Below are 14,387 nucleotides of genomic sequence, written 5' to 3'. Positions count from 1 at the left end.
GTACGCTTTCCAGCTGAAAATGGAACAGCCAGGCTTTTTCTATTTAAGCCTTTAGAACTTTGAAGCTTTGCTCTTGAAGAAGCAGAACATACAGAGTTTTTCCCACTGGTTGGATGGAGGTGTTGCAACTTCATTCTTTTCAGTTACCACCTTAAAGTTGGAAACAGAGACACTTTTTCTTCTGTATTAATAGTTAAGACCAATATTTGTTAGGCTAACCATAAAAGGGGACACCAGCCCAGAACTGGCTAATGAAAAGAACAGAGGGCACTTCCGCCAGGATGGTATGGAATATGTCATTTTTCCTTTATGTTGAAATGCTTGAAATGCTTTTGGTTTCTGAGGAGAGAATAAATCCTGTCACTAGATAAAACTGTTCTCTTATGAGATAGTTGTCTGACTTCTGAGTAGGGCTTTGTCTGCCTTTCAGTGTGATGCACTGCTTTCCTCTGAGAAAAACTTTATCCTTTAACCTCATGTTATTTTTTTAGGTATTCGCCTAGTGCCACGTGACTAGGTTGGAACTCAAAGTTTTCTAAATGGTAGAACTTGAGCACTGCTTTTGGAATTGATGTAAGGGCTAGGGCAGGGGGAGGGTGTAGCTTAAGTGGTAGAGCACTTGCCTAGCTATTGTGAGGCTCCAGGCTCGATCCCTTGTACCAAGAGGGAAGAATTGTAGAGTGCTGTCAGCAGTCAAGAGAATGATTTTTCTTATTGTGCTGTGGTTAACTAGCACTATGAATATGTACATAATTTCTCTTCTGTATACCTCAGTTTCTCCAATTTTTCTGGTCTAGGTGATTGAATTTTCAGAATTATCTAGCTTTGAAATTTTAGAGTACATCCTTATTGCACTACTAGATTAAACCTGATGATTCTATTTTTGTTTTTTGTTTTTGGTGAAACCGGGGATTGAACTCAGGCTCTTGCACTTGCCAGGGAAGTGCTTATTCCATTGAGCCATCTTCCCAGCCCCAACCTGATGATTCTAGTAGCATGTTTTTCCCTCACTGAAGCTAATGACCTGGGGCCGGGGAGATGGCTCAGTAGAATAAGCGCTTGACTGGCAAACGCAAGGAGCTGAGTTCAATCCCCGGTTCTGCCAATAAAAAAAAAAAAGCTAATGACCTAGAACATTTTTCTTTAAAGACCTTCTTTTGAAAGGAGAAAAGTTGTTTGGAGTAGACATGAGAGTAACTGAAATTGCTAGGATATTAGGGAGATACAGTGAAAGCACTGAATTAAAAGGGGAGACATCTGAGATCTTGTCACGGTATTGATAGTAACTCATTGTGAAACCCTGATCTATTCCAGACCTTAGCTTTCCCACTGATAAAGTCAAAACATTGAATGACATCTCTGATTTCCCACTGTGTAGTTCCAGGATCGATTCCTAGTATAATTATCCGCTTCCTGTTCTGTGATTCAGATAGATCATAGGGATGTTTCTATCCATTACCTAGGAGAATTTACTGCTAAATTGGCTGGATTGTCTGATATTTCTAAGCAGAGCACAGACTGTGACTTCTGACCAAGAAAAACAATTGCTGCATCAGCTGCGGGAAATCACCAGGGTCATGAAAGAAGGAAAATTCATTGACAGATCCACTCCTGAGAAAGAAGCTGAGGAAGCGCCTTACATGGAAGACTGGGAAGGTAAACAGCATCTTCTCATTTTTTCATAAGCTGTCACGCCAAAAAAGAGATCTTCAATACTTTTAAACATCGGTTTTATTACTGAGGTATTATAAATAATACATATGCACATATATATAATAATTTTTACTGGGCTGGCGAGATGGCTCAGTGGTCTAAAGCACCTACATGGAACAAGCTTGGCAAAGCACAGGGACCACGGTTTGATCCCCCAGCACCACATGCCAGCCAGCCCTGCTCCCTGGTGGGCTGAGCTGGCCACACACACACACACACAATAAATAAATAAATAAATTTAAAAAAAATAATAATAATTTTTACCAATTTTAAGTATATGAGTGGTTGAGTTTTATCAGATGTGTATAATTATATCATCAAACCACAATCTTTAAGCGCCTACTTAGGCAAGCGCAGGGACCAGGGTTCAATCCCCAGCACCATATGCTACACCAGCCCTACCCTTAGATATGCTGAGCCGGCCACTGAGACCAGGCATGGTGGTACATGTCTGTAATCCCAGTGCTGGGGAGGCTGAAGACAGAGGATCACTATTAGTCTGAGCTGTGTAGTGAGACCCTGCACCAAATATATTAAAACACACACACACACACACACACACACACACACACGCACAATCTTGGCATAGGCTATTTCTTGCGCTCTAGAAAATCCCCTTTTTTTGCTTCTGGCAACAGCTGAACTACTTTGTATACCTGTGATTTGATTTTTGTATACATCGGATCATATTATGTATGCTCTGGGCTCTGGCTTCTTTGACTTAACATAATGCTTTTTCAATTCATGTGTGTTGTCATGTAATCAGCATTTTATATTATTATTGCTGAGTAGTATTCTGTTACTGGATGTGCCATACTTTGTTGATACATTCCACAGGGGAGGAACATTTGGGTGGTTTTTCGGTTTGAACTATTGTGAATCAACCTGCTATGAAGTTTTGCATATAAGACTTGGTTTGGACATATATTGGTTTTTCTTTTGGGTACGTGCTTTGGAGTGAAATTTCTAGTGTTTATGGTAAGTTTATGTTTAACTTCTTTAGAAACTGTCAACTTAGTTTCCAAAGTGGCCCTGCTTGTAGCTACTCCAGATCCTTGCTAACATGATACTGTCTTTCTAATTGTAGCCTCTCTAGCGAAAACATAGTGGTTTTCAGTTGTCACTTTAATTTGCATTTCCCTAGTCACTAATGATGGTAGGCATTTTTCTTGAGCTTACTTGTCATCTGTATGTCTTTTATGAAGTATCTGTTCAGATTGTTTTTTCATTTTTTAAAAAGTTGGGTTAGTCTTACTCAGTTTCAGGAATTCTTTATATATCCTGAGTACAAGTTCTTTACCATTTATGTATTTTATACATATTTTCTCCTAATCTGTGGCTCGCCTTTTTATTTTCTATAACAGCATGTTTCAAAGAACAGTTTTTAATTTCAATAACATCAAATTTATCTTTTTTCTCTTATAATTCACATTTTAATTCACATTTTTTAATATACTAGTTAAGTCTTTTCCATCCCAAGATTTGCCTAACTTCTGTGATTTAAAAAAAAAAACCTCTTTGTTCCAGCGCTTATCTTTAAGCTTAGGATATATCTTAAGTTCATTTTTATAGATGCTATCACATATCCAGATTTAGGTATATATATATATATATATATATATTATTATTATTATTATTATCAATACCCAGTTATTCCAGTTCCTTCTGATACACTTAATTGCTTTGGCATATTGGTTGGAAGTCAGTTAACTAATATATCTATTCTGGACTCTATTATAGCTGTTTATTGAACTATATGTATTTACACAGATTATCACAGTCTTTATGGTAACTCTTATAATCAGGTAGTACAGGTTCAGTTTTTTCAAAGTCATTTTGCCTATTTTAGATTTTTCACACTTTCATATAAATTTGCAAGCAAAGTGTTTCACATTTTATATAAATTGACAAAGTATCAGGATATATATATATATTTTTTCACTATATTTTAGTGTACTGTAATTTTTTTTTTTTTTTTTTTTCAGAACCAGGGATTGAACTCAGGCCCTTGTGCTTGCCAGGGAAGCACTTATTCTACTGAGCCATCTCCTCGGCCCTCACTATATTTTAGTGAAAAAAACCTGATGGGATATTTGTTGACATTGCATTGACTCTTTAGATCAGTATAGTAGAATTGCAACTGTAATAGTGTTGATTTTTCCAATGCATAAACCTGTTATATCTCTTCATTTATTTAAGTCTTTAAAACTTTCTCTCAGTAATGCTTTGAAGTTCTTAGTGTATATATCTTTCTTTCCAGTTTAGAGGTCTGGTACATATTTTATAAAGTTATCCCTAAGTAGTTCACATTTCTTCTATTATCACAAATTATATTTTAAAATTTTAATTGCTTATTGCCACTAGAACAATAGAAATATGATTGATTTTTATATTTCAACTTTGTATCCTATGACCTTGTTTAATACACTTAGTAGCTTTTTTAAAAAATAGATTTCTTAGGATTAGATTAAGATTTTCTATATAGATGATCGACTTGCCTATGAATAAAGACAGTTTTCCTTCTTCCTTTTGGACCTGCATGCCTTTTATTTGCTTGCGTAATTGTACTGGCTAGTATAGTGCTGAGCAGGAGTGAGAACAAACAACCTTACTTTCCTGATACCAGGGGCAACGTACACCTTCTCATAGATTTTTTGTTTGAGGTTGAGGAAGCTACCTTCTAATCTTAACTTTGCTGAGAACTAAGACTAAAATGGATGTTGAGTTTTTATGGATTTTTAAAAAATCATCTGAGATGATCATGTATCTTTTTTTTTAGCCCGTTAGTATGATGAATTATATTATGTGTGTGCGTGTGCACATGTGCACACGCACACACATGCATAAGAGGGCCTTGCACATGCCCTACCAACTGAGTTACATACCCAGCCTCTGCATTAAAATTTGAATGCTTAGGGCGGGGGGAAATATCTCAGTAGAATAAGCGCTTGCCAGCAAGTGCAAGGGCCTGAGTTCAATCCCTGGTTCTATTCTTTCTTTTTTTCTTTTTTTTTTTTCTTGGCAGAACTGGGGATTGAACTCAGATCCTTGCGTTTGCCAGTCAAGCACTTATCCTACTGAGCCATCTCCCCGGCCCCCTGGTTCTGCCAAAAAAAAAAAAAAGTTTAAAACCCTTTACATTCCTGTTAAACACCCATTTTGTCATGATATTGTGACTCAATTCAGTATTAGAGAATCCAGTGTGCATATGCCTAGCTCAGTTTGCAAAGGATTTTTTAAAATACCTGGTTATAAGGACTATTGGTGATTTTCTTTTCCTGTACTGTCTTTGGTCTTTATTTCAAGCTAGTGCTGGCCTCATAAATATACTACGATATGTTCTTCTTTCCCCTTAAGTCTGTGCAGAATTGTTCTATTTATTGTTGCTATTAACTGTTGACTGTGCCTAATTTATAAATTAAACTTTATTGTAGGTATCTATACATCAGAAAAAGCAGTATACATAGAGATTAATACTGTCTGTAGTTTGGGCTTCTACCACCATGGATAAATCCCCCCACTGATTTGGTGGGAGGGTTCTGTAGCATTTCATTTACTGTATTTTTCAGTTCCAGAATTTTGTTAGTGTATAATTTTAATCCCTACTAATTGCTTCTTTTGGTCATTTATTATTTTCCTGGCTTTATTGAATTATTTGTACAGTATTTTCTTTGTGTGCCACACCTCATTAAAAATGGATATCATGAGGGACTGCGTAATACTATTTTGGCCAATGACAGATTCCATATACAAATATGGCAGTAGTCCCACAAGTATAATGAAGCTAAAAAAAAATCCTATGCATTAGTTACATCATAGTTATCATAAATGTCATAGCACAACTTATAACTTGTAGGTAAAAATGCTGATATAAACAGACCTATTGTATTATTACTCATAAAACTATAGCACATAATTATGTATAATACATAATAAATATGTTATTGCTTTACTTACTTTTTAGAGTGCACTTTCACTTACACAAAAATTTCCTATGAAACAATATGCTCTCTTATGCTGGCTCTAGACTCATGCGTCTTGCCTTTCCCCACCTCTTGATTGCATCCAGGGAAGGGTGGTTGACACCCATTCTACATCTAGGTTTGTGTGAGTTTGAGTTCAATCTGATATTTGCACAGTGGTGAAATTGCAAAATGACACAATTTTCATACTCATCTAGTTACTCTTTCTTGTTGGGACAAATACCCGATACCCAAAATGAAGGAAGGAAAGGTTTATTTAGCTCACAGTTACCGGAGGTTTCAGTCCATATTCACCTGGCTCCAAGGCAGAGGGGCACATGGCAGAGAGCAGCAGTTCATGGTGGCCAAACAGCAGCAACAACAAAGAGCGATGGCTACAGAAAGTCTGTCTTTCCGTTTCTTATATTACATTCAGGCTCTCTGCCCCAGGCTGGGGGAAGTACTCACGCTCATAATCCCATAGTACTAAGACCCATAATCCCAGCCTTGGATCACACATAATCCCAGTGGATCATGAGTTAATCACAAACTCTTGAAGTCCGCACCCCATGACTGCATGAGACTTTGGGGGGACAACTAGATACCATAACGATACTGTGTCCCTGTCCTGTTTTGTGTCTGTTTTAAATTCTTTGTTAGTTTATATATCTGTATCTTCAGAATTTTAAGGTCTGTTAATGTTGCTTTATTTTGACCATTTGGTGGTGACATGTTTGTCTGACTATTCTTTATTTTGTTTGTTTGTGAAAATTCTAAGTCTTTCCAAAAGGAATTTATTTTTTTTTATAATTTTCTTTTATTTTGAAAAGTAAAAACAAAAGCAAGAAGAAAAACAGAAACAGGGTAACATACAACAATACATATGTTACAGATTTTCAAAACAAGAATAGCTGATTATCAATGATTGATGTATTGTCTACTTTTATCATCAAATCTGTTGCTCAGATTAACAGATAGTTATGCAAGATTGGGCATATGATTGAATATTACCTCATGCTTTTAAGAAATCTTAAATTTTTCTTCTTGTCTTTCTGTCTTTTTTTTCATAATTTTATTGAGAAACAAATAGCAATGAGACAGTTTCAAATCAAATTGGTAGGACAGTTTCAATAATTAAAACATTGCATACATTCTTCCTAGTGGTTAATTGCTGTACAAGATGTGGACATGATATCCTATTTATAAACACTGTTAGAACAAATCCCTCTATTCATTAAGAGAATGTAACTATATTTTCTGTCTTTTATTATTACCTTTTTTCTAAAAAATTCCCTGACTGTTCTTGATCTTCATATCTGGGTGTTGGTGTCACACATTTGGAGAAGCAAGGACTTGTTCCAGTCTTTGTGTACTGGTTTATCTATAATATCTGGTTTGGTGTGTGGAGTTTGAGTCTTGAGAGGAAGGCCTAAAAGCTTGATCCATGAGGACAGGCCTAGATCCTAGGGCTGTAGGAGTCAACCTAGACCTTGGGTCCATGAGGGCAGCCCTACAATCTGGTGCTGTGGAGGCTGACCCAGCATAAGGTGTATTAGGATGTATCTGGGCCCTCAGTGTACTGGCCTATGGGATGTAGCCTGGCCCTTGGGCAGGACTGAAGCCTGTGTCTCCAGGTGGCAGCTTGGTACTAGGGGTTCCATTCTGGTGCTGGGATATAAACTGAAATCTGTAGCTATTTTTGCTAACTTGGCTTTGGTCTGGACTGGAATCACAGGTGTGACCTAGTGCTGGCAGGCCTAGACCCTGTACAGGCTGATCTGGGGATTGAGTTTACAACTGTTGAGCTATCCTGGCACTTAGTACTAGGATGGATCTGAAGCCCGGGCAAATGGGAGCCAGGCTGGTGCTCAGGATGGGGTAGAGCCATTGGACTGGGCTTGGAGTGTAGGTCTACCTTCCCTCTTAAACCAAAGATAGTCATGGAAATCCAAGGGTAAGCTTTGCTCGTGGTGTGGGGTGAAAGCAAAAACATTCCAGCAACTGTATTTCTCTTTAAAGAGTTCAATGGCCAAGACAAAACCAGCAAACAGACTTTCCCACCCCTATCTTTGATCAAAGATGGTGTGAAGGCCTTGTGTAGCTGTCTTAATCCATTTTATATTGCTATAAGTGAACACTGTGGGTTGACTGATGTATAAAAGGAGATTAGTAGATTATTTAGTAGCTCCCAGTTCTGGAAGTCCCGGAGCACAGCATCAGCATCTGCTTCTCATCCGGTGATAGCTTCTTGCCAGTCATGACATGTTGGGGAGCATCACAGAGCAAGCGTGCATGCTTGCATTTCTCTTCCTTGCCTTACTGAGCCATGGAGCCCTTCCTTTTTGACCTCACCTAATATTAACTACTGCCCAAAGACCACTTCCAAACGCTACCAGCATATGGTGTGGGGACTGAATTTCAGCATGAATTTTGGAGGAAAAAAACACCAACAGTACAGCAGTGGTTAAACTCCAATTTACTGGTATTCCATCCACAGTAAGTTATTTGCGAGAATAAAGACTGCCTTGACGACATTCTTAGCCAACTGTCAGTGCTGGGAAGGGTGTGATAAGATAGAGAGTTTTTATATCACTGGGAGAACAGAAATTTTATACCAGTCTTCTGGAAAGTAATTTGGTAGAGTATAAAAAAATGCTTTTAAATGCCCATTCTTTTTGGTCTAGTTTTCATATTTATAGAAGTCTGTCTTAAAGAATTAGAGAAGTAGACATGGATTTATATTCAGAACTCTTAGCTGGTATGTTCATAATAGTAGGAGAAAGTTGGAAAGAATATGTCTGAATGTCTTATACGAGGCAAATCATGTCAATTATATAGCTTTGCAGCCAACTTTTGAATGTCTAATGATATGGAGAGATGCTTATGGTACAGTGTTGAATGAAAAAAATCAAAGTACAACATTTCATATGCAGTAAGATCCTTTATTGAAAAAGGGAAAAACAAAAATGTTTGTTTATGGTATCAAGGCCAAAGGAAAATATGGCAGATTATTATCAGTGGTGGGATTCCAGTTGATTTTTATGTTTTTCTAAAAGCTCTCCATATTTTTTTTCCAACTTTCTACAATGAATTTTAAAAAAGGTGCTGTAAAAATGTATCTGCATACCCCATGCTGTATCCGAAAAGACTGCTATTTTTCACAACTGGTAGGCAAAAAGTGGTTTACGTTAAGGTTGAATTCGCCAATTATCATAATGTGCAAATGGATTTCGAGTTCTGCAGCTCTTCACATTGTGTAGAGAGCAGAGCTGCCTCTGCCAGCCCCGGCATATGAGCTCCAGCATGGCCCATCTGCTGCTCAAGCTCGTTTTGGCTGACACAGATTTATTTCATTTCATTTCTTAATTTGGCAACATTTTCTCTTTTCTCATTACCATAGCTGGGATGCAGAACTGTGTTACTCATTTTGTTTACCAGTTTGTTGTTTTCTTTTGTTCCATTTTGTAAAGATGAAGAAGCCAACAATGGGAATTCTGTCTTCTGAAAACGCAGTGCTTGTCCTTTGGGATACGGGGCATGTCTCACTAAAGCGCTCCCTGTTTCTGACACTTGCAAACCATTTCAGTGTCTTAAGAAGTAGAGAGCTTCTTGATGTATTTTTCAAAGGGCTTAACGTTTCTTTTCCCTCCTCCCACCCCAGAAGATTTGGAAATGCTTCCAAATAGAAATTATAAACATTAGCCTTAAGCTGAGCTCTCTCCATCTGGTATTTGGTGCATTTTTTAAAGGCTCATTTTATTTGTTTAATCTTCCTCAAAACATGTGAGTGAGCCTTAACTACCCCACGCACCGTACACTTAAGGGATTTTCCTCAGAATTGGTTTGTATTTTAGGGAGTACTGGGAGTCAGAAGTTTGTTCAAGTGAAAGTTAGGAACTATTAGAATCACCTTAGAGATTTCTTCAATTGATTTGGTAGGATATTAATGGCTGTTGCCTGAGAATCCTCTTTGACTTTTTTTTTTTTTTTTTGAGGAGACATTCTTTTAAGACTTTGTACTTCTCTCTCTAGGTTACCCTGAGGAGACTTATCCAGTTTATGACCTTTCAGACTGTATCAAGCATCAGCAAGAAACAATCCTGGTGGATTACCCTGATCCTAAAGAGCCCTCTGCTGAGGAAATAGCTGAAAGAATGGGAGTGCTGGAAGAAGAATCAGACCATTTGGGCTGGGAACGTCTGCCCACTGACACTAGGCCGCAAGAAGATAATCCTGTTACCTTGTGTGACCCAAAGCCAGAAACATGTTCCTGCTGTTTTCATGAAGATGATCCTGTTATCTTGGCAGAGAATGCTGGATTCAGTGCAGATAGCTACAGTGACGAACAAGAGGAAACCACCAAAGAAGACCAGACCCAAGATTTTAGAGATGAAGAGTTGGACATCAGCTCTGACAGAACATGGTTAAATGGCATGCTGAGGAAGCGTAACCTCCAGGGTTTAGAGTGAAATCAGCCAGTTTGGTGAAGTATCTGTTACTCTAGTCCCAAGGTGACCTTTCTCTCCTTTCTGATTTCATCCTTGGCCCTGTGCCCTGTACTTCATTCTCTGTGTTCAAATATCATAGCTCTTGGGCCTCGACCAGAGATATCATGTATCCTTCCTGGTGCTTATACATCTGTCACCTTGTAAAACATAGACATTAGTGTGAACGCAAGATAGCGTCACTCTCTCTTCTGTCTTTTCCCCACCAAGAGTTTGATACATTGAGTAATTCTGTTTGGTCTGTCATAATCACAGATGGGACCACTCAGGCAAAGGTCTGACTCTTCCTCCTAGGAGTACCAGGTGGTTTACCTGTGGACTAACTTCTATCTACAGATGATGAAGATTTAAGGCTGCAAGACTGAAGATTTCAGACTCTAAAATATTTCACTCTTTGAGGCTTGAACAGGTTAGTGGCTTTCCGGGGGAAATATTGTTTGTGGGCATGATGGGTGCAGAGCACACTGAACTGAAGCCTCTTTCTCTTGGTGAAAGTCTTTCTGAAACCACTTGAGGTTTCAGATATCTTTTCTCCAGTGTGGAAGACGCCCGCTCACCTGAGGATGAGTCCATGGGGCCATTATGAGATTGTTTTGCTCTGATAGTACCTGGATCTGTAGCTTCCTTTATCCTTGTGTTGCTTAACAGAACTGCCAAACCTAGAAGCACCTTTGGTCTTCAGTAGCGAGAGGAAGCTTGAAGTAGACACTTTGTCCTTGCTGTGGAGGGCCATGGTTTGAAGCTGCTGAAGACCACCGTGGTGTTTTGTGGTCCTGCAATAAGGAGCTCAGGCCAAGGACCCTGCAGTAGGGGCGAGAGACTGTGCATGTAACAACTTAGCCTAGAAGCTGCTTGGAAGTGTTGTGGCACTTGAATTGAAATAGAAATAAGGGCTGAGTTTAGGTAAGGAAGTGGCACCGCAACAGTGTAGTTGTTTGTTGTGGAGACAAACATATTGGTGCCTGGGGAAAAGGGACCACATGTTCTGTTTGAATATTTGGACCTTTTGAGAAAGGAAGAAAATTGGGACTAGGAGGATTTTGACCAAGCCATTTTGTCATTTTTCATGTATTTTTATGAGACAAGGTAGCAACTATGAAATCTGTCTAATATGAAAGTGAGCAAATTCACGGTTTACTTGTGTAAAACCTGAGTTTAAAGTGGGCATGTTTCTAAGGACTTTTCCAGCCATGAAATGGGGAAGACTCAAACATTCAGAAATTATGTAAAGGCAAATGTAGCATTTAGAGTTCCACTGTGCTTGGTATGTGATGCCGGGAACACAGCAAAACCCACACATATAATAAGCATATAAACTGTTACCAGAGATAATAGAGTAATACTAAGATAATCTATCAGCTACTAAGAGGTGTTGTTAATTGAACTAAAGAGAAAAGTCACTTGAGGCTACAGAAAATATACTGCATTGCATCTGTCCCTGGGGAATGTTTGACTCCTGTTGTAAAGACTGCAGCTTAAAATGTACTGAATACAATGCAGATGTGATGTTAACACTAAAGGTGAAACATGATATAAATAATCTTCAGTTTTGGTACTTTTTTTACATTTGGTCTGCCTTTCATTCACCATGAAGGGTTGAATATGAAGAGATCCCTGGGTCTCTGGTTCAGATTTCCTTTTTTTTGCCCTAGATATGATTCTCTTATCCTTTCCTTCCCATTCATTCATTCAGCAGACAACAGCTCAGTGCTGGGCACTGGCAATAGGCTCAATTCCTACCTTTCAAAAACTCAATTTAATCGGGGAGCCTAACAGATAAAATGAACTACAGACTATACCAAAGCTCAAGATTATGAGGTCTCTAGGCATAGAAAAACAGTCATGTTGCTTCAGCATACTCTAGCTGATGCCTCAACTCTTTAAGAAGTCTGAAGAGTTGGTTTCCTCCTGTACAAAGTAAGGATAGTAAAGTCCAGGCCGCAGGGTCATCAGCAGTCAATGAAATAATCAGCGTACCTTAATACCATTGCTTCTAACTCATGTAATTAAGGGCACCTCTTATTATATAAAAGGTGGCACCTATGAAGTACATAGCCAGGGTATCCATACATGCATAGCCATATCATAGGTGTCATCCAAGCTTATCAGAATCATACAACTGTTTTGTTACTCTGATCTTCATTTCTCAGAACTCAGAGGCTAACAGCCTGATCAGTCCTCTAGCACCAGTGACCTCTGGGCACTGTGCCAGGGCACACAGCTTACACCGCTGGGGCAGATGGCTGGTCTGAGGAGTGGCTGCATCATCTGGGTCCATGCTTGGTAGAGCAGGTGGTGACCAGCCAGGTCACAACAGGAGTACAAAGCATCTTACATGCCCTAGAAACTGGGTCAGGGGAGGTAGACTGAGGGGGAAGAGGTGGTTAACCTCTAGAAATAATGGCCTGAGAGAGCCACATTCCTTGCACCTCCTGTGGCTTGGGTAATCACCTAACTTATGGTCCAAACTAGAACACTTTGGAAAAAGAATCTTAATAATAATGCCAAGATAGTGGATATTAAAATAGGACTAATCTAGACATATAGTCTGTGGTCATTTAAGATTTTTCTTCAGTCTAATGACTAAAAGACAAAAAAACTCTTTTTTAGAATATCCTGCATATATTCTTTCCCACTAGGGCCACAGATGACATAGGTAGGAAATACTCTGGGTTATACCAAATTCTCAAATCTGACCAGGTGTGGTGGTACATACCCGTAATCCTAGCAACTAGGAAGACTGAGGTGGGAGGATTACAAGTACAGAGCCAATCTGGTCAGCTTAGCAAGACCCTGTCTCAAGATGGGGGCGGGGGCGCTGAGGATGTAGCTTACCCGCTTGCATGCACAAGGCCCTTAGTTCCATCCTACTAAAAAGAAAAAAAACTCTAGAGGAAAAAGAAATCAATTTATTATCACACTCTTGTTTAAGAGAAAACAAGACTATTTGTATTCCAAAGGGGAATTTAGCTTGTCATTTATTCAGCAATCTTGAGAAAAACCTGAATGACACCTCTGTGACTTTGCCACAATGGTTAGACCTTTCTAAGATGTACTCACCATTTTCCTGCACAAATAAGACCAGTATGTCGTTTGGGATTATTCCTTCTCTGAACACGTTTCCTCACTTACGAACTGGGAATAAACTCCTAGGAATGTTGAGATGAAATGATCTCCCGCTTATGAAGCATATATCCCTGGATGAAGCACATGGCGGGTGCTTAGCGACAGCATCAGCATCCTCAGCACTGTCCTCTAGTCGTGTACTGCTGGGTACTGGCCTCCACATCATCTAGGGCATGTGGCCAGGTCCACTCTAGTCACTGGTGGACTTTGGTTGGGATCTGTCCTCACTCAGGATCCAACTGTCGGCTTTTTCGCATCTTGCTTCAAGCCAGGTGTGCAGCCTCCGGTCTTCCTGGCTTCAAATCTGCCACAGACTGAGCAGACTGCCATGTATGTAAGTCTTATTTACATGGATAAGGCTCTGAGCTGGGCTACAGATGTGCCAGTTGGGACTTTTCCAGCCCAAAGCCCTGTTCTTTTCCCAAGGACTAAGCCCACTGAGAATACTTGAGAGCCACCAACCACATCTGTCAGCTGGGACAGTTGGCCTTGAAGAGGAGAGCTATAATTCAAGGATTTTTAAACACGCTATGTTCTCATCCCTTACCAGTCTCTGGGGGTGGCTCCGATGGTTCTTCAGCTTGAAAGGCACAGCCAGAGGGAGGGCAGTGTTGACCTACCTCACCAGCTGTAAACAAGGTAGGCCCTCTCTGTTGCTACTGCCCTCCTAACCATTAGAGGCGCCTACGCCTGAACAGGGAAGAAAACTGTTTTAGGAAAGACTCATTTTTTTTTTTTTTTCTTTTCACTTTATGGAGGAAAAAAAGGACACAGTAGTGTTGAAACAGTTCAAGTTTAATTTGTTGATATATGTCTGTATTTAGACAAACACTAAATGCTACAACATACATAATGTCAAGATGGGAAAATACCAAGTTTGTCATTGCACATACCAATAAATAAATCCATACATTTGCTTCAGAATACCAAAATGTTTATTCAAAAAGTCACTTAATAAAAGCACAGTTTTGCAAGTTTGTCTAAAACTTCAGATAATTTTGAACAAAAATAAAATGTCTGACCACTCCAAAATTGGAAAAGACAATCTTGTGCAAATAGACATACATATTCTAGGCATTAT

General features: G+C 39.2%; 1 protein-coding gene across 6 annotated transcripts in view; it reads left to right on the top strand.

The window, feature by feature from the left end:
* Positions 1 to 12,925, top strand: part of Ric3 (RIC3 acetylcholine receptor chaperone) — a 46,621-nt gene extending 33,696 nt beyond the window's left edge. For 2 of the 6 annotated variants that reach the window (XM_004647330.2, XM_023707612.1), the window contains 2 exons: positions 1,508 to 1,656; positions 9,708 to 12,925. In XM_004647330.2, coding sequence (XP_004647387.1) covers positions 1,508 to 1,656; positions 9,708 to 10,144 — 586 coding nt within the window. In that variant the 3' untranslated portion in view covers positions 10,145 to 12,925. The remainder of the gene's footprint in view (positions 1 to 1,507; positions 1,657 to 9,707) is intronic. The other 4 variants (XR_002819376.1, XM_023707611.1, XM_023707610.1 and 1 more) reach the window with 4 other exon arrangements.
* Positions 12,926 to 14,387: the final 1,462 nt, after the last annotated feature.

The sequence above is a fragment of the Octodon degus genome, unplaced genomic scaffold, assembly GCF_000260255.1.
Source record: "Octodon degus isolate 3935 unplaced genomic scaffold, OctDeg1.0 scaffold00302, whole genome shotgun sequence".
Classification (NCBI taxonomy): domain Eukaryota; kingdom Metazoa; phylum Chordata; class Mammalia; order Rodentia; family Octodontidae; genus Octodon; species Octodon degus.
The sequence above is the reverse complement of the archived record's forward strand: the minus strand, read 5'-3'. Positions and strand labels throughout refer to the sequence as shown.